The sequence below is a fragment of the Micropterus salmoides genome, unplaced genomic scaffold (genome assembly GCF_014851395.1).
Source record: "Micropterus salmoides isolate LMB-PRFRI ecotype aquatic unplaced genomic scaffold, ASM1485139v1 Ms_hic_scaffold_4, whole genome shotgun sequence".
NCBI lineage: Eukaryota > Metazoa > Chordata > Actinopteri > Centrarchiformes > Centrarchidae > Micropterus > Micropterus salmoides.
Window position 1 is genome coordinate 26,174,310 of NW_024043372.1, and position 18,722 is coordinate 26,193,031.

General features: G+C 39.8%; 1 protein-coding gene across 1 annotated transcript in view; it reads right to left on the bottom strand.

The window, feature by feature from the left end:
• Positions 1-18,722, bottom strand: part of cpne5b (copine Vb) — a 146,560-nt gene that overhangs the window by 22,575 nt on the left and 105,263 nt on the right. The window contains exons 8-11 of the mRNA XM_038697958.1: positions 12,241-12,344; positions 10,777-10,881; positions 2,704-2,745; positions 2,339-2,414 (exon numbers count right to left, since the gene is read on the bottom strand). Coding sequence (XP_038553886.1) covers positions 2,339-2,414; positions 2,704-2,745; positions 10,777-10,881; positions 12,241-12,344 — 327 coding nt within the window. The remainder of the gene's footprint in view (positions 1-2,338; positions 2,415-2,703; positions 2,746-10,776; positions 10,882-12,240; positions 12,345-18,722) is intronic.

An 18,722-nucleotide genomic window follows, 5' to 3' on the forward strand; every position in this document is an offset into this window, starting at 1 on the left:
AAAAGCCCAACCTTGGTCCAGATGTTTTAGCCAACTATAGACCTATATCTAACCTTCCATTTCTCTCTAAGATCCTGGAGAAAGCAGTTGCCAAACAGCTGTGTGACTTTCTACATAGCAATAGTTTATTTGAGGATTTTCAGTCAGGATTTAGAGCTCATCATAGCACAGAGACAGCACTGGTGAAAATTACTAACGACCTCCTTATTGCATCAGACAAAGGACTTGTCTCTGTACTGGTTTTATTAGATCTTAGTGCTGCATTTGATACCATTGACCATCAGATCCTATTACAGAGACTGAAACATTTCATTGGCATTAATGGAACCGCTCTAAGCTGGTTAAAGTCCTATTTATCAGATCGATTTCAGTTTGTACATGTTAACGATGAATCCTCCATGCACGCCAAAGTTAGTCATGGAGTTCCACAAGGAGCTGTGCTCAAGGACCGCCTTTTTTCACATACGTAATATTGCGAAAATCAGGAACGTCCTGTCTAAAAATGATGCAGAAACTGCAATTCATTATTATCAGGCTGCTCAAAAAAGTCCATTAAGACTCATCAGCTGATCCATAATGCTGCAGCACGTGTTCTGACAGGAACCAGGAAAAGAGATCACATTTCCCCTGTTTTAGCTTCTCTGCATTGGCTTCCAGTAAAATCCAGAATAGAATTTAAAATCTTTCTTCTTACCCACAAAGCTCTTAATCGTCAGGCACCATCTTATCTTAAAGAGCTCATAGTACCTTACTACCCCACCAGAGCACTGCGCTCCCAGCATGCAGGGTTACTTGTGGTTCCTAGAGTCTCCAAAAGTAGAATGGGAGCAAGGATATTCAGCTACCAAGCACCTCTCCTGTGGAACCAGGTTCCAGTTTGGGTTCAGGAGGCAGACACCATCTCCACATTTAAGAGTAGGCTTAAGACTTTCCTCTTTGATAAAGCTTATAGTTAGGGCTGGCTCAGGTGAGTCCTGAACCATCCCTTAGTTATGCTGCTATAGGCCTAGACTCCCGGGAGACTTCCCATGATGCACTGAGCTCCTCTCTCCTCTACTTTCTCTCCCTCTGTATGCAACCTCATCCCATAATGCATGTTACTAACTCGACTTCTCCCCTTTCCCGTAGTCTTGTGCTTTCTCGACCCTCTCCTCTCTCCTCCATATCACTTCCTGCAGGTGTTTCTGGCTCTGTAGCTGTGGAATCTGGATCTGTGGTTGCGAGTCACCTGCTGCCCCCGTGTTCCTGCTCGACACCCTCTGTTACAATTATTGTTACTAGTCCTATTGATATTATTGTTATTATAATCGTTAACATTACGATTATTATCATTAACACTATTGTATATATCTGTACCATTTTTCATTTAGTCTATAGCAACATCACCTTCACTGTCTGTACCTCTTTGTGTATATTGTGTAGTCTGCCTCCCTCACCTCTCTCTCTCTCCTTCCATCCCTCTCTCTCTCTCTCTCTCTCCTTCACCCCCAACCGGTCGAGGCAGATGGCCGCCCACCCTGAGCCATGGTTCTGCTCGAGGTTTCTGCCTCTTAAAAGGAAGTTTTTCCTTGCCTCTGTCGCCTAGTGCTTGCTCTTGGTGGGAATAGTTGGGCTTCTGTAAATAACATCACAGAGTACGGTCTAGACCTGCTCTTTTATGAAAAGCCCTGTGAGATGACTGTTGTTGTGATTTGGTGCTATATAAATAAAATTGAATTGAACTGAAACATTTTCTAATGAATTAACACAATAAATTCTGTTCTGGACACACCCATGTCATTTTCAGGCATTGCCCATCAACCTTGGATTCTGGCAATAGACATTTAAATGAGCTGGGTTTGTAATTTGCACACAGAGCTGTATCGTGTGCTATTAAAAAACACGGTAAGCTGTCCCTTGAGAAGTGCTGAGAAATGGCTATGATCATTTTAAATCCCTGGTTTGTTCTCCTAATAATCCTGTTTCATGCTGCTGCTAATAGCTCCATTTATATGTGTCAGCATCCAGGTGATTATCATGGAATAATAAATCTCTAAGTTTGAAAAGGAGAACATGGGCAGGAGAAATATTTAATTGAATGTATAACTGCTTGGGGGAAGCTGGGGAGACGTGCACAAATGATTTACAAATGCCCTTTAAAGAAATGAAATAGGAATGTATGGAATACAAAATGCAAAGGAATGTGCTAGAGTAATGGAAAACAGTGCAACAGTGACGTCAGAGATAGAAATGTCACTCGTGTCAAAAATAGGATCCAAGACGCTCAGCGTAGAGGGATTTCAGATCCCGGGAGCCAACAGGCATGTTGTTGAACTGTGAAAACACTGGAATTACTCACCTCGTACACATTGAACTGACTCTGCCCTCGAGCTAGCTCTCTGTAGCTAGTCGTAAAATCCCCAATGAAGTCGTGGCTGGGAAAAGGAGTAAAAGAAAAAAAGGACCAGCAGTAAGAAAAAAACATCACACAAACACCAGGAGTGATGTTTGGGACAAGATGGAACTTTGGGACAGAAAATCAGTTCCTCGGGTGAATATTTCTGAAATACTTTGTTCACGTTTAATATTCACATGTAGTTCTTATTTTTCAATAAAACATAGGTAGTTTTTTTTAAATTAGATGTTGAATTGCAGGTTAAAGATTCCTCAATTCAATACCAGGAGTGTCATCACCATCAGTGTCATTGTGGCAATCAGACTCACCTGCCATCCCTGTCCCAATCGTACACCTCCACCTTGATTGTTCTGGGGGGGAAAAATTCAGACATACACACAGTCAGCTTAGATTTTAACGTAACATGCTAGTTGGTGAACACTCTTACCACAAGGTCTTTTTTAGGAGCTCGTTGTGTGTGCTTTCAATCATATCACATGATCTTCCTTATTAAAAGGTGTTTTGAGTGAGTGAGGTGAGTTGTGATGGCATTATAAATGTGGAAACCAACTGGGATGAGAAGTCCTAAAAATGTGCTCAGAAAAATTTAAATTTAAACATCAACAGACACTCATTTAAGCATAACTGTATGAGCCCGTCGGCAGAAATGATTTTATTTGAACAAGAGAAAGTATATTTGAGCACCTTTCAGCTCACTAAGCTGAAACATTGCTGGGTCCTCCTATCTGTTAGTTCCATAGTGACTCCATATTGTTCAGTGAGTGGCAAGGCTTGGGCGATATTTGGGATCAGACTAGTCTGCTCAGAAACTGATATTTTTTGTACTAGGGGAGGGATTGATTTTTCAGTCGACAGCATGGTGAGACAGCAGGTCTCTAATTTTGGCATCAGAAACATTTACAGCCATTTTACTAATGTAGCAAAGTCTTCTGCTGCTTCAAAAAACATTTTAAAGTGCCCTCTGGAGTTTTGTATAAACACACTGCTCAAAAGGGGAACACTTAATCATCACAGTATAACATCATGTCAAGTAAACTTCTGGGATATCTGTCCAGTTAGGAAGCATAAGCAAATGTGAATTAGTGTCACCTGTTTTGGTGCACCATGTGGATTTGCTGCACTTTGCCATGGATTTATAAACGGGAACTGGATGCACGCTACATTCTATGAAAGTGGTGCATGAAGCCAAAAAATTAACCTGATCTTCTGCATAACTTCTGCATCTGTGTTGTGTCATCATAACTTGTGCATCAAAGCTATAACACAAGTGTGCTAGCTTTTCCTTTAACCCTGCCTCTCAATCACTTTGTAATGCGGTGCAGTCCTATGGCTCTGATGCCTATAAAATAACTCCAGATTTGGTTATTAATGCTTGTGGGATCCACAAAATCAATTAAAACAGATGTCACTTTGTTCTAAAATTGGATTAAGGCGGAGCAGCTGGCTGCATCTTGCAAGAGAAAAAGTCAACTTGTATAAGCACTCCATCCAAATACTGTTACTTGCAAACTGCAGCGCATGTTAACTTCCATCATTCAAATGAACATCAGAAAGAAAAGACACTGACGACATTTTAAACAAATGCAGCAGAAACAATGTCTCAGCAGAGCGGAGAAAAAAAACACAAAACTTTCTTGGCACTTTCATTACTGAGTCAGATTGATCTCACCCCCATGTCTCCCCTCTCTCCCCACTTCGTCTTACACAAGTACTGACACCAGCCCAGATCCAAAGAAAATAGAAGCAAGTGGCACATCAGAGACTCTTTCCTGTCACTGAGGAATTGAAAGATCCCTGAAATAAGCCCAACTTCCTCCCTGCCACCTGGCCCCTGTCGGTCTGTGGTGACAGTTTGTTCTTTTGAGGTTATCTTCAAGGCTGTGAGCTAGAGAAAATGTGCTTGACACCTAGGTGGTAGAAACACGATGCTTCTCTTCCACTGTGGAAAAAGAGAGGCACTAGGTGGAGGTAAAATAGATACGGAAAGATAATCGCATCAGAAACACAGAAAAGAAGGGAACGGCAGAGACCAATCTACACACAGTGCTGATGCTAGTGGTGGTGCAGTTTTAGTGCACATCAATTTACTCAAATAAAACCAGGAACATGTCATCATGCCGGCTCAAAGCCTTTGCCATCATTTTATTTCTAATCCTAACTTTACAGCTGCTTCAAAGGACTCAGATGCTCAGATCCTTAAGTGGCCCCTTGAACAATATACACTTCAAAACTAATCTTCCACAGATATCTTTAGCTACTATTCTAAGGCATCTTTAATGAACATGACTCATTTTCAGTAATGGAGGTGCATATAATTGAGGCGAAAAAAGGAGACTGAACAATTCTTCAGCACCAATTACACAGATCTGTCTGTAATCTTTTGCCAGGGATGAAAATAGACGATGTTTGGGTCACCCGGGCAAGTTGTTAATGAGAGAGAATTGATATTTTTGATGTTTATAATGAATAATTAACATTAAAATACATACCTTATACACAGACGAAACACAGGGGATGTGAAGGATGTGTATATATAGAAAGATGGATTTTTCTTCACACATTTGTTGTTGAGCAGAATACACAGCAACTTGGAAGCATCTTCCATTTCCCTCCTCTCTCTTCACATTCCCTCATCTTCGTCTCCTTGACTTACTCGTCTGGAACAGGGTCTTTGACATATTGGATTTCTCTTTCTCCGTCTACAACACTGCAAGTATACTTGCCTTTGCTGCCTCTTATCTGTTATTCTCCTCTCCTTCATTTCTCCTCCTGTCCTCACCCCCTATCCCTTTCCCTACTTTCTTTCTCTCTTCTTTGCCAAAATGTAGTCTGTTGCTTCCTGAGCAGAGTGTATGTATGTATGTATGCAGGCATGGATTTTTTCAAGGATACCTCAAATGCTCGCTGTCACCAGAGACTGAAGTGGATCCTGCCACTTGAAGGACAGCTTGCCTAATCACTGCGCCACCCTGTCGCCAGCCAACAGAGTTGAAAGGTGAAGGTGTTTTTATCCTTGTCTGCGTGTTTTCAAGATGTTTTAAAAGGTTACCAGCAGATCTGACTAAAATATGGTAGACAGATAGCCTTTGGCGATGGTTCAGATCTGGGATTTCCGAGTGTTGTTTCCTAGCAATAACAAGCAACACCTCCCCAATGACAGATTTTGTGCAGCAACACTTTTGCACAGTCCACTCTAGCCTTTGTTCAGTGTTGCTGCACATTGTTATGGATGTTGGATGGAATAATTTTTTTCTCTGTAACAAAAAGTTCTTTGTAACGGTGGTCATTAGGGATGCACTGGTCCCACTTTTTCTGTCCTAATACTAATACGGAAAGTAATTTTATTGGCCAACACCAGGTACTGATCCAATGCCAGAGCTCTTTTTCGATTTAAAATCTGTATTCTATACCTCACCGTGTGAAACTTTTCATCATTTTATGTGTGAAAGATGAGGCTCTAACTACACCTCACTTCTTAACTATGAAAGGAAATGTGAATACACCATTATTCCTATTGGGCTTGTGCAAATTTTAATTACATTGTTCTTGAAGGTTTGTAAGTTGTTACAGAACAATTTTCAGTAAACTATATTTTATGGGAATTTATCACATTTGGATACCTGATCTGCTTAATAATATCAGGTATGCCGCAGATGCCAATGTATTTGATCGATACATCTCTCATGGTAATGTGACATATAACTCTTGGATATCTTGCTTATTGCGGGGCCAGGTTATATTGAGAAATATGCTGGTGAAGTTTTTATTTTATTTTGTAAAAAAAACTTGCCCCCCTCAACTATAAGTGCTTATAAAGCAGAAGTCCAACACCTTCATCATTTCTGGCTAAGAAAAGTTTTCAAATAAATTATGATGTCTTTTTAAGTGTTAAGTGGGTTTTTTTTTAAGGTGAGTTAACAAAAAAAAAAATCAAAGTACACGTCAAATTTTTACTCCTAAAAAGAGGGTTTCTGTCGTTTTAGATCATTCTTATCACAATGGTGTTTGTTCAAGTGTTAATTTTTCTTTGTAAGTTTGGTTTTAATTTGGTATTGGATGTTATAAAATAGGGGTTTCACATCATGATTGACAGTTGAGCCCTGCTCGTGATTGAGTCAGACAGATGAGTGGGACCTTGACACTGTAGCTCCAACCCTGTTCGATGATGCTTAGACTCTGGCTCCAAATGATGTAACCAGCGCAAGATCGCAGCACTGGTATTCAGGATATTTTGACTTCATTTTTGCACAGTGGAGATGCGCCGCCCATATTTATATACAGTCCATGGTTGGGATGCACATCCTTGTTTTTGTTAACAGCACTTTACACCAGGCACAAACAAGATGCAACACCACACTGGCCAGGCCAGACAGAATAAATAAAGTGCAGATGTCAGTGATTTCTTTAGAGTTGGTTCCATCCACATCCCACAAGGACGTTAATTGTTTATAATGGACTGAGTTGCTGAGAGAGACCGTGGAACTGAAATGCAAAATTAGTTTTTCCATCTTCTGACTTGAGAGTTTGACAGTTCCATAGATACAATTCTGAAGTGCGCAATCTCCCACATACTTGAAGGAAAAAAAGAAGAAAGTGGATATCACATCAGAGTAAATAGCACTTTGTTCCAGCAGGCGGAATAGAGTGCAGCACTATTTTTCAGGTGTCTATGGTATCAGTGCTTTTTTGTCTGGCTCGAGAGAGAAAGTCATGCAATCGGCTGGAAGGATGCGTCGCCTCTCTCAGCAGAGACATTGCATCTTCCATTCTTTGTTCCTTTACAGATATCAGACGAGAGAGCAGAGTGCCTCTTTTGGAAATGCCCTTTGTTGAACTCGCTCCAACTTCTCCTTTTGCCCTGTGGTGCATCTAACAAGAGGTACATGTCCAAGCTAAAGCACTGATCTAATTAGAGCAAAGTAAATCAGCAGTAGGTCATCCACTGACACACTTGAGCGGGGCTAGTACTCTCAATAGATATAGGTGTTTCAATGCCTTCTCCAACATGCGCTGGGCTTGGGGCTTGGAGTGAGAGAGAGCAGAGTAAGTGCCAACCCAGATAACGAGCAATTGGAGTCACTGTCACTCCCTCTCCACCCAGATACAACAGCACACACATAGTAACATGCTTTTATACATGTAATCTGTATCTTGTCTTGTCTTGCTATTTAGAGTCATATCATTTTCCAACCGCAGAAAAATTGAACAGCAGCCTTCTACAGAGACAAGTATGATTTTCCTCTATCTATGACATGAGGATTCTCCGTTGAGCGTTTAATGTGAATTAACATTAGCAGTCTTTAGCATCACATATAAAGGGAACATGTTAATGTTCATACAACCATAGTTTTTATACTATGTAAGATACAATTATGTATCTTGCATAAGTTGCCGACATCAAAACAGGGAGGAACCGTCCAGAAAATACTTATAATATACCTTTAAATACAAGATTAAAAATTTAAATTATGCTCCATGGAAACAATCAAGATATTAACGCTTAGGCAGGCCATTCTTTTAAGAGACATTTTTTGTTATACCGTATTTGTTAAAATTCTCTTTACATCCCGTCAGCAATCAAGAAATCAAATGCTTTGATACAAAAATGACAAGAATCCTGAATCTGATTTGACGTGATGGTGGAGAGCATGTCACCATACGTATGACAAGAGTCTCTGAGGGTGGACATTTGGATTCAGCCTTTGGCGAGAGCTCTTTCGGTCCTGCAGTGAACCAAAACCACAAAAGGAAACAACAATAGTCTCTCTTTCAAACACCTTGTTCATACCAGTAAGTACGGGACATTCGGTCAGGACAGCCAGTCTCTAATTATTAAGGCAAAGCTTATTTAAGTCGACAAACTGATCTTTATCAGCTGAAAGAATATGATCTTAGAGAGTTTAAACATATATACTTTTGACACATGTAATAGAAATTGGTCTGAACTGATTTAGTCCTTTTTCATAGGCACCACATTAGCACTTTTTAAATCACTGGAAGCTTTCCCTCAGTTGATGGATGTAAACAGTAATTACATAGATCAAAAGCATTGACAGCCATTGGAGCTGTGTTTGTTGCATGAATACAGTTCTGATGATAATGTACCATCACATGGGTTGAAAAATGTGTTTTATTTGTGAGTCTCAAGAACTATATAATTAAAAGGACAGACAGACAGACCTTCCCACTCCTCCCTCATAAAAACATGGACACGAAAAAACAAGCCAACACTGACACAAAGTATATTCCTCACCCACGCACAAGTATATAACCTGTTTATAGCGCTGTCTTGGTGATATTTCAAGACTTGCAGCATTTCAGGCTGTTTCAGCTCGTGGCTTGTCACATTTTATTATCCTCGAAGTGTGGGCATGTGTGTGTCTGTGTGTGTGCATGTTTACATGTTAGCATAGCACAGGAACATTTTAGGAAGTGCCTTTGATGTCCAGCTCAGTCCCTGTGTATGATTGATTCTGACAGGGTAGTGACCCCTTTTCGAGCTCATGTGTGATTGACTTGCTCACACAATTTCACCTAATATTTCCCAAGTATCAAATACTTCTGGAGGCAACCCCATATATCTATGTGACAGCCCCTTCAGTAGTACTGTTCCTGTTTGGGATTCACCGTAGTTTTCTGAGCACACACCAGGTTCTCAGCGTTCTCAGTAATTAGAGTTTTAATGCGCACAAAGAAGATAGGACAGACACCTTTTGTGAGAAATACAGTATGCCACATGAAACATTTCCCCCCACAAAAGTAATCTGTCTGTCCCTCCTTTTTCATCTTCCCTCACAGCTCCTTCATGATTTAGCTTGTTTTCTTCCCAATGCTATCTTTTAAATTAGAGGCAGGCAGATAAGCTGGGAGAAAAATGAATTCATATTCTCTCTGACATGACGTGTCTACATTAATTATGTGCCACCTGAGAGGAGCAACCCATCATTACTTTAGATGTTCTGTCAGTAATGTAATCCATTGTTTTCTGGGGCCCAAAGCGTAAAAGCGACAAGATGATAAATAGATCAAATTATATAAAGAGTATTCAAAATATTTGCAGTTTTACTCCCTCATATTAATTTTCTTAATAATGTTTTTTTTCATCAACTTATCATTCGCCAAGCCATGGCCTTCTTAGTTACTTTTACAATGCCTGACAAGCTTTCTGTTCACATGCAGTTTGTAGTGATAACTTGGCGGTTATAACGTCTTTTTTGCCCTCCAAGGGAGCATTTTCCTTGGAATGTGACTGTGTATGAAAACTATGAATAGGTCCCAGACAAAAAGTTAGCATGTTCACAGGTTGACAATCCATTTAAGCCATGTAAATAAGGAGCAGCATTGTTCTTGTATTTCAAGTAAGAGCTTGGTATTTTATAAATAAAATGTGAGATCAAACCCATACTTCATTCTAACACAACCCTGTTTGGCTGCTTAGCTTTTCATATTTGAACAAATCAAAGATGATGCTTTACTTTTTCTATAATAGAAAAAAGGATTTCAAGATGAGTACTAATGAGCTGCTGCTTCCTCAGATAACACGTTTGGCTGGGGTTACTGGACTGTAAACATCCCGAAATCCAACAAAGAGCATGACAGTAGACTAATGTCAGACTCTGGTTCCAAATGATGTCACCAGTGCAAGATGGCTAGCGCCCATATTTAGAATTTGGACTCATTTTTGCGCAGTGGGAGGAAGTGGAGACGTCGTCTATCATCCATTTTTATATACTTTCTATGCAACAGTCCCATGCACACCCTTCAAATTGTGGCGAAATCCTAGTTACAGTTACTAAACTATGATTGGATTGCCGTTCGGGTCAGGGGTTTAATGAATGTCTATTTACACACTGTGTTACACTAGTACATTTATCTCTCTCAGAGATTATCTGAGGAGAATAGTGTTAAAAACAAAAACACCACGAGGAGGTCATTAGAGATTAGAGAGGCTCATTGTGGCTGACCCATGCTACTCTAGATCAATAACGAGGGATGTCCTGAGCACACATCAGCAGAAATAACGTGACAGAAGAAAGAATGGGAGGCATAACTCTGCACTATGTTGAACTTGTATTGATTTCTGCTGGTTTAACTCATTTACACCCTCAGGATGTAGTAATGGCTGTCATTTATCTACCGTTTGACAAAGATATTCTGATTAGAGTCATGAAGGAAGTCAATCAATGAAGGCAGAATATGTCATTGGGGAACCACAATGACTATTCAAAGTGTGTGTGCAAGTATTTGTGTGTGTGTGTGTGTGTGTATGTGTGATGAGGTAAAAACAGAGGGGATAAATGGTGCCAAGAGCAGCAGTGAAAGGATAAACAGCAGCTCTGGGGATCACAAAGTGTAAAGAACAGGGGAAGGTTGCATTGTACCTGTCGTAGTCTCCATTGCAGAGCGCTCTTACTGGGATAGTGAAAGGCTGCCACACTGGATTTAATGTGTTCTTCACCACCTCTGTTTTATGGCAGATAGTAAACCTAGGGGAGAAGGAGGAGGGAAGTTCGGAAAAGATATGTTCAAAAGAAGCAGAGATAATTATTTGTTAATTATTCACGACAGGGAGAGAGAAAGATATGCAAATAAGGGGAGGAGCATGCATCTGAAGAGACAGAGGCACGAGGAAAGACAATGTCAAATCCTACAGTGACAGGAGAGATGCTTTAAATAGGGCTGTACCCAGCTTTGTTTACTGCTTGGCCTGTCTCCCAGCTATATTGTATTTTAGACGACAGAGAATAATTTAATATTTCAGTCTGGCTTTTAAATCCTGTCCCTTGACCACAAGTGTGACAGTGATATGCAAATAGGTGCTCACAAACTCCTATCAAATACCCCCTCAAATGTCCTCTCGAAAAGCACCAATGCATATCACTTCTCTTTTTCTTTTTTCACCCAAAGCCTTGGATTACTTGCTCCACTAAGTGCCTCAAGCCTTTTATAACCCTGTTCTTCTTTTAGCCACACAGGCCTCTAATTTGTACCTCCCTCTTACACCAACAATGGATACCTCTGGCACATCTGTGGGGATCCATTTCCCCACCCTGCTGTGTATGAAAAAAAACAGAAAAGCTAGAAGACTAGGCTAATGAAGCACTTGCTAAAGCATCCCCGCCTAGATAGGGCTGACGCTGCCAGAACTACGTAGCCCCTTGGGAGGCTGAACAGCTCTCTGGGAAAGCGTGAGGAGATGGGTGTTATGCATGCCTACGTGAATTGCCACAGAAACTGAAAGTGTTTTTCTTTTTGATGGAAAAATGGAGATTGTGTTTTTTTTTTTGTTTTTTTTACAGTAATTGTCTCTCTTTCCTGTTTGCTCTCCTGGAGTCATTTATGTAAGGCATAGTCATGAGACTTGCGAACAGGATGCCTCTGTATGCAGCTTCTTAATACTGTACATACATTTCCATCCCTCCATACTGTATCTCTACTAATGCCCCCACTGTTTTAGTTCTTTACCAGATGATTTCCAGTTGACATTTTTGTTATGTTACTGTGATATTTATGATATTGTACTATAATTTTTCCCCCATGTGTCAAAATAGACTTTCGAGGCTTTCAAAGAAGCTAATTTATCCTGCTTTCAGACTAATATCAACTAATATCTGACGATGTTTTCTTACCATGGTGTTTGGAAAGCTTTTTGGTAACACAAAATGCAGAAACTGTTATTTAAGTGTGGTGTTTGATTGCAGTTACTTCACTGTACTAGGAATACATATCAGTGGAGTGTCTCAGGGGGCTTCCTCCAACAGCAATCCCCCAACAGCAGCAGCCCTCGCTGGTGCTGCCTTTTGAAAAGCTTGGAATGACGAAAAAAAAACACATCAAGCACTCACGTTCCATCCTCATTGCTTCTGTAGAAGACCATGAAAGGGTCTGACTTGCCAAAGAAGTCCTTCTTGTCTAGCTTGTTGGCACAGAACTGCATAGTGGCACTGTCCTGAAAAGACAGAAGAGGGGAGAAGTGTGAGGTAGGCTGGGGAGAGGGGTATATAATAAGTTCATTCCGATTAAAGAATGGAAGGTATTATTTATGTGGCCTATTTTGCTTTTCTTCCCCTCCTTCTCTTTTATCTTTATAGCTTACAGCGGGACAGCAGGTAGAGGCAGCTGTATCACACAACAAGATAATTTGTACCTACTGTATGTGTGTATGGGTGTGTTAAACCTTATTTAGAAACCCCATTTCCAGAAAAGTTAGGATATTTTCCAAAATGCATTAAAAACATAAATTCACGTGAACCTTAATTTAACTGACAAAAGTACAAAGAAAAGATTTTCACTGATTTTACTGACAAGCGTAACTGTATTTTGTCAATATTAACAAAGTTAAAAATTCATGCCTGCAACACTGGAAAATATTCCAACTTTTCTGGAACTGGGGTTCCTATATTTCCTGTTATTGTGAATATATTGTTTTTCACAGAAAAATAGAAAAGGTGGAAGATACTTTATTTGATTAACATCAGAGCAACTAGTATGTTAGGACAAATAAGTCAATCCAAGGTAAACATATGTGTAGATTAATCCACTCAACCACTGCAATAATAGCCAAACTAGCAGACCTGTGAGGCTGTAATGGTGGTGACACACCAGAAAATCTTTACTTATAATGGGGGGCTCCACTGTAAGCCCAGAGTAAAGAAACCAGAAAATATTAACATTTAAGATCCTATCAGACTGAGTAGTCTTTTAACAAAAAAGCGAAAACTCTGATGGATTATCAAAATAGCTGCAGATTAATTTAACAGTTACAACTTATCGATTCCCAACCATAGCGCTACATCCACCCACAAGTGCTCCTGCTAACATTTGTGCCAGCTGCTTACAAGTCTAATTCTAACATGAGTAATGGTCATCAAGCTAACTTCTTCTGATACCTGTCACAGCATCTGGAACTCATCAAATGCTTCAGTTATATTTCAGCCTCAGAGAAACATCAAACACAAAGCGCAGTTTCTGCTTTGGGCTCTGTGGTTTTCTAATATGTTTTGAAGGCTGCGTTGCTTCCTGTTTTAGCAAAATAACTAGATGGTGTACTTAATGTTGTTCTCGGGTTAGAGACATATTCAGAACTTTTCATTATCATTTAATTTTAATGTTATGTTTTAGATTTAGATTATAAATTATAGCCATAGTTCTGCTTCAGTAGCTATTAAACAAGGAAATTCTAGATCAAGCCATCATATTGTGAAAAATCTAATAATAATATAAGTAATTACCTCTAAATAAGGGTTGGTAAAATATAACTTTGACATAATTTATGTTATAATCATAATTACTCCCCATTATGTCCTTGGTTAAAATTATGTTCCAGATAGTTTAACACGGCATGTTTCTTCAACTTTTTGAAAGATCTCTTCTTAGTAGTGGGAAAAAAATAATTTATATTCACCTTCTTCATAACTATTGTAATATTATAAAAACAACAATATACACCTCAGGTCAGAAACTGCTCAACATAGTTTAGGTCACCGACACACAATATATGGTGCAAATGAAATAACTTCAAAGAGCAGAACCCTCTGTAGACACAAAAGGCTTTGCACATCTTTTTTCACAAGTACTTCCTTAAGTCCCATAAACAGACTGTGATGTGTAAAATCAGTATCAGAGTTCTCCTTTAAGGTTGTGATGAGATCACAAGTCTTGAAAAGTCTTCCTTCTATAAAGCCATGAGATTTGTTTAAAAAAAAAAGTTTTTGAAACCATAAGCATGCAGCCTTTTAAATCTGTTCATATCAACAGGCCAGCAAAACATGATCATCTCTACAGTGGCTCCTCATTACGTTTTACTTTGAGAACAGCATGCTGCTTCTCTACTGTTCTGAAATTGCCCTTTACATAACCAGATTAAGCCAGACCTTTAAAATGTGTCCTATAATATCACCGGGATCCCCAAAATATAAACAAAGCGATTGCAGTTACAAACAGCAGATGTGATTTTCACATTTAATTGCATTGCAATATCATCAGCAGCTACAGCAACAAATTTTTTTGCGGTGCAGTTATATATTATATGAAGAAGTAATGACGTCTGAAGGCGACCTAAAGCTACTGTGAATTTCTGTACCTTAAATAAATCAAAGACCAGCAGCAGATGCTGGGAGATTCATTCTCTCTGCAAACCAAGTCTTACTCTTTCTCTGTAGTACACCCTCTCCCTCTAACAAATAAGCCTGGTTGTGCATTTTCTCCACCAATTGTTTATCATGAAAATTTTTATCAACCCAAAATATAAATCACTTGCCTGCTTGTTCTACTTGTTTACTATAACTTGGCTCTCCCTGTGTAGTGAAGTGAAGGTTCCCGACTTATCTCTGGCATATGGACTGTAGCTATGGTTGAAACAATTCAATGATTCATTTGATTACTCGTTTAATCCATATAACTATATAGCGCACTGCTTTGCACGGACATTTATTACTGTCGCACATCGCGCTTAAGCTGTATGAACACAACGTTATTGTGATGGCGCTCTTTGCAAAGTGGAGGAAGAGAAAAAATTGCGAGGAACGAAGAATTAAGTGTCCGAAGTATGGGATTATTTCAAGCTAAAAGAAAACAACAACTCTGTAATGTTACAGTCCGTCCACCGCAAAACGAAACTTATGTGGCCTACTGCAACAGCAGGACAGAGTAAGTAAGCCGCAATCCTCAGGTGAAAATGTACACACGTGAGTTTATTGTTCTCCGCCTGGTTGGGCCGTGAGTTTGGGTTGTAGCGTCACAGTCATGAGTTGCACAGCTGATCCCGGGACCGGGTTGGGTGCCATGCCGGCGTCAAGCAAAAATACTTCTTAAACCACCGGTCAGCAAATAAATCTGGCATCAGGCCAACTTTTTCAAGCCGTTACATGGCGGGTCAGAACAAAGTCAAATTATTTAAAATCCTTGTATGATTGTGTGCAAGTTTAACTCAGCTGGTACTGTATAGGACTCCTGTTTGGAAGGTGGTAGGATTGGTTCCAACTTACTGCGGATATTTTTTTCTCCCCTGTTAAACAAATTGATTATAAGGACACTTTTGCACATGCTCACAATAAAGCATGTGCTGCAGTGTGTGTGTTTCCCAGCGTTTGATCCGCATTCATAAACCTACGGACGCTTTTTTTCAGTTCCCTGTGGAAATTCAGGGGAAACCAATCTCACGTTTACTGACGGCTTTTTCAGATGTGTCAAGCAAGCTAGAGTCTCTTTTTAATGTCGTTCAGAACTCTTCAAAGAAAAAGTTCTCCAATAAACTTAGCGTTGCTGTACAAAAATTTCTCGTGCTTTTATTTTGGAGGCACAATCACCTAAGAGGAAGTGATTGTGTGAGTAACTGTATCTGTCATGACTGAGATCTATTTCAGCACCAGCCGCTATCAGTTTATTTATTTTTTATTTTTTCTGCTATCAAAGCAATCTGGCCGATACTATTAATGGCGGGCCGGTTCTGGCCTGCGGGCCGCCTATTGTCTTAAACGATGCATCGATGAATCAATGAATTAATCTGTTGCAGCTTTGAGTACTAAAATCATTGTTAGCTGCAGCCCTAACTGTAGCTAATTTCTGAAAGACAGTGGGTTCATGACAGTATGTTCAGATGCTGTAACAGTAGATTGTGAGAGCCCTATAGGCCTTACACTGGGCAGCCATGGTGCCACTAATGATAGTGTAATAGCTTTTTAATGTTGCAGCTTGCACCTTGCGTCTGGCTGTGTGCCGAGTGGCAAATCAGCAAAAGAATGTGTGTGAGGTTGCAAGGGTGTATGAGAGTGTGAGAGTGTTTCTGTGCACATATGTTTATGCCAATTTGAATTCCTGTACGCATCTTGCCACAGTGTCCTCTCTGTGTCTTTATCGCACACAGCCAGGCGCCGCACAGCACACACTTCCCTCCGACACACTGATGAACACATCCACTCCACTCCAGCAGCGAGAGGGGGGACTGTATTCCTGCCCTCGCCCTGAGGACATATACACACCACATATCTGCAACTTGGCACAGCCCTCCTATACAGAAGACTTACTATCTCACTCTATTTCATTCTCTTAAAAACACTACCTCAATCCTCACAGGCAATGTTGGCTCCCATGCTGTGTACTGATTGACACACAAGCACATGAATGCTCATGTCATCTTAACATGTGAAAGTATAAATATTAGATTTCATTTGCAGTTTTTCTCAAAACTAATTGTTCAGCCTCCACATCATCTCGTCACTTGTGCACATCATAAAAGCACTTTCTCATTGTCTTGAACAAATTGCAAATGACTTGACACACTGATGCAAATGATTATGTACAATCGTCTGCTGTTTCCTACATTATCAATTGCTTATGTCCTGCTGATAACAATGAATCATACCAGTCTCTGTTGAATAATCTTACCCCCAAAACATCTAGACATAGGTTAATTGCATTAGTCACTACATGCAAAATGGTTGAACACTTTATCAAAAATCTTTCTTAAGGACCATAAACAAAGTAAGAATAGACCACAACAACATCACAATAGCAACACTCATACCAATACTCAATACCAGTAAACAGTAACAATACACAGTGAGCAGCAATATATATATATATATATATAGATAGATAGATATATAGATATATATATATATAGATAGATAGATAGATATAGATAGATAGATATATATATAGATAGATATATATATAGATATATAGATAGATAGATAGATATAGATATATATATATATAGATATAGATAGATATAAAGCAAATGTTGTTTTCCCCTGAGAACGGGATAATTAATTTTCACGTGATCACGAGATAACAAACCATAGCTGAATACAGGGGCTGGCAGGTGTGTTTCCTTAGGATAATTTCAAAGCAATTACCAGTGTCACTGGTTAGTTCAGTTGGTAGAGCACAGGGCTCAGTTTGATTAGTTTGATTCCTGTTCTTGTAGACTTTCTTTTTCTTCTTTTGTGTGTATTATCCTCTTCAGCAAAATTGTTATGAAGAGATTAAGGGGAATCCAATCACACATTTACTGACGGCTATTTCAAATGTTCCGAAAGCGGTCAGGAAATTTGTAACGTTATATTGATGAATGTGGACCAAGAACGCACAGAGTCAAGCACGTGCTTTACAGTAATGTGAGCATGTGAAACAGTCTTTTCATCAGAACTTTGTTGAAGAGGATTATAAAAATATAAAAAAGAAAAATTTTGTCAGTGAGAATTGAGCATACAACCTTAAAAGTGGTGGTATTATGCCTTTTGGCTTTTTCCCGCTCCTTTATTGAGTTATATATCTTTTTTGTGCATGTAACAGGTTTGCAAAGTGAAAAAGCCTGAAGTCCAGCCCAAAGGGAGTTCCCATCTCCCACAGAAAGCTCTGCTCTGAACCGCTTGAAAACAGCTCGTTTGTAGTCCAGCCCTTCACTTCCTTTACTTGTGACATCACAATGAAAACGCGTCATAAAGCAAATGTGCTTGAATATTGTCGGAGTTGAGGAGCTCTGCAAGTGGCCGCGGGGGAAGTCTGCGCCAACCCGCGGGAGGAGCTTGTGAGGCCGGCCAGCTGCCCGCTCACAGAGCCCCCTGCTCCCGCCGTCACACAGACCGCTGCAGCAACAACGGCAGAGGAAAACACAGCTGGAAGGTTTTCATACGCTTATCTGTCTTTACATTCTGAGGAATGTTGAAACGTTTTAACTTAAAAAAGAGAAAGCTGTGTGGATCGCTGGTGTGTGTGTCGCATTGAACATTACGTTGCGGCAGTTGTGTGTGGCGTCGCTATGACGAGTAGCTACGTACTATCTCTGGGTACTATCTGCAATGGAAAACGGAGCAGCTTGTGAGTAACTTATAACATCTGCTAGGTTACGGTTGCAGTCTGAAGCGGCTTTGATTAGGATCACACTACCTTGTTTCTTACAACCCGCCCTTCTCTGCTTCTGATTGGCTAGTAGTCCTTACCTGGGAACTGCGCATGTGCAACTCCCAACAAAGATTTTGTACAAGTAAGATGCATCACTCTGTAGCTCAAGAGCAGAGCACATAGGGTGAAAAGAGGAGCTGCAGCAATGTGCAGTATGAGAAAAATATGGTGTTTCTTGAAAATTAAACCATTAAACCTATTCTGGTACAACCCCTAATTAAGATTTTGAACCTGAAAATGAGCATAATACCACCTCTTTAAACCTATAAGTCCTATGCTCTACCAAGTGAGCTAACCAACAATACAACAAATCACACTATAATTACCATTATGGTTATCTTGAAATCATTTGATTAGGGAATCCGTGTATATATATATATATATAGACATTCTATACATGTCTATTAGAATTTTTCTGTAA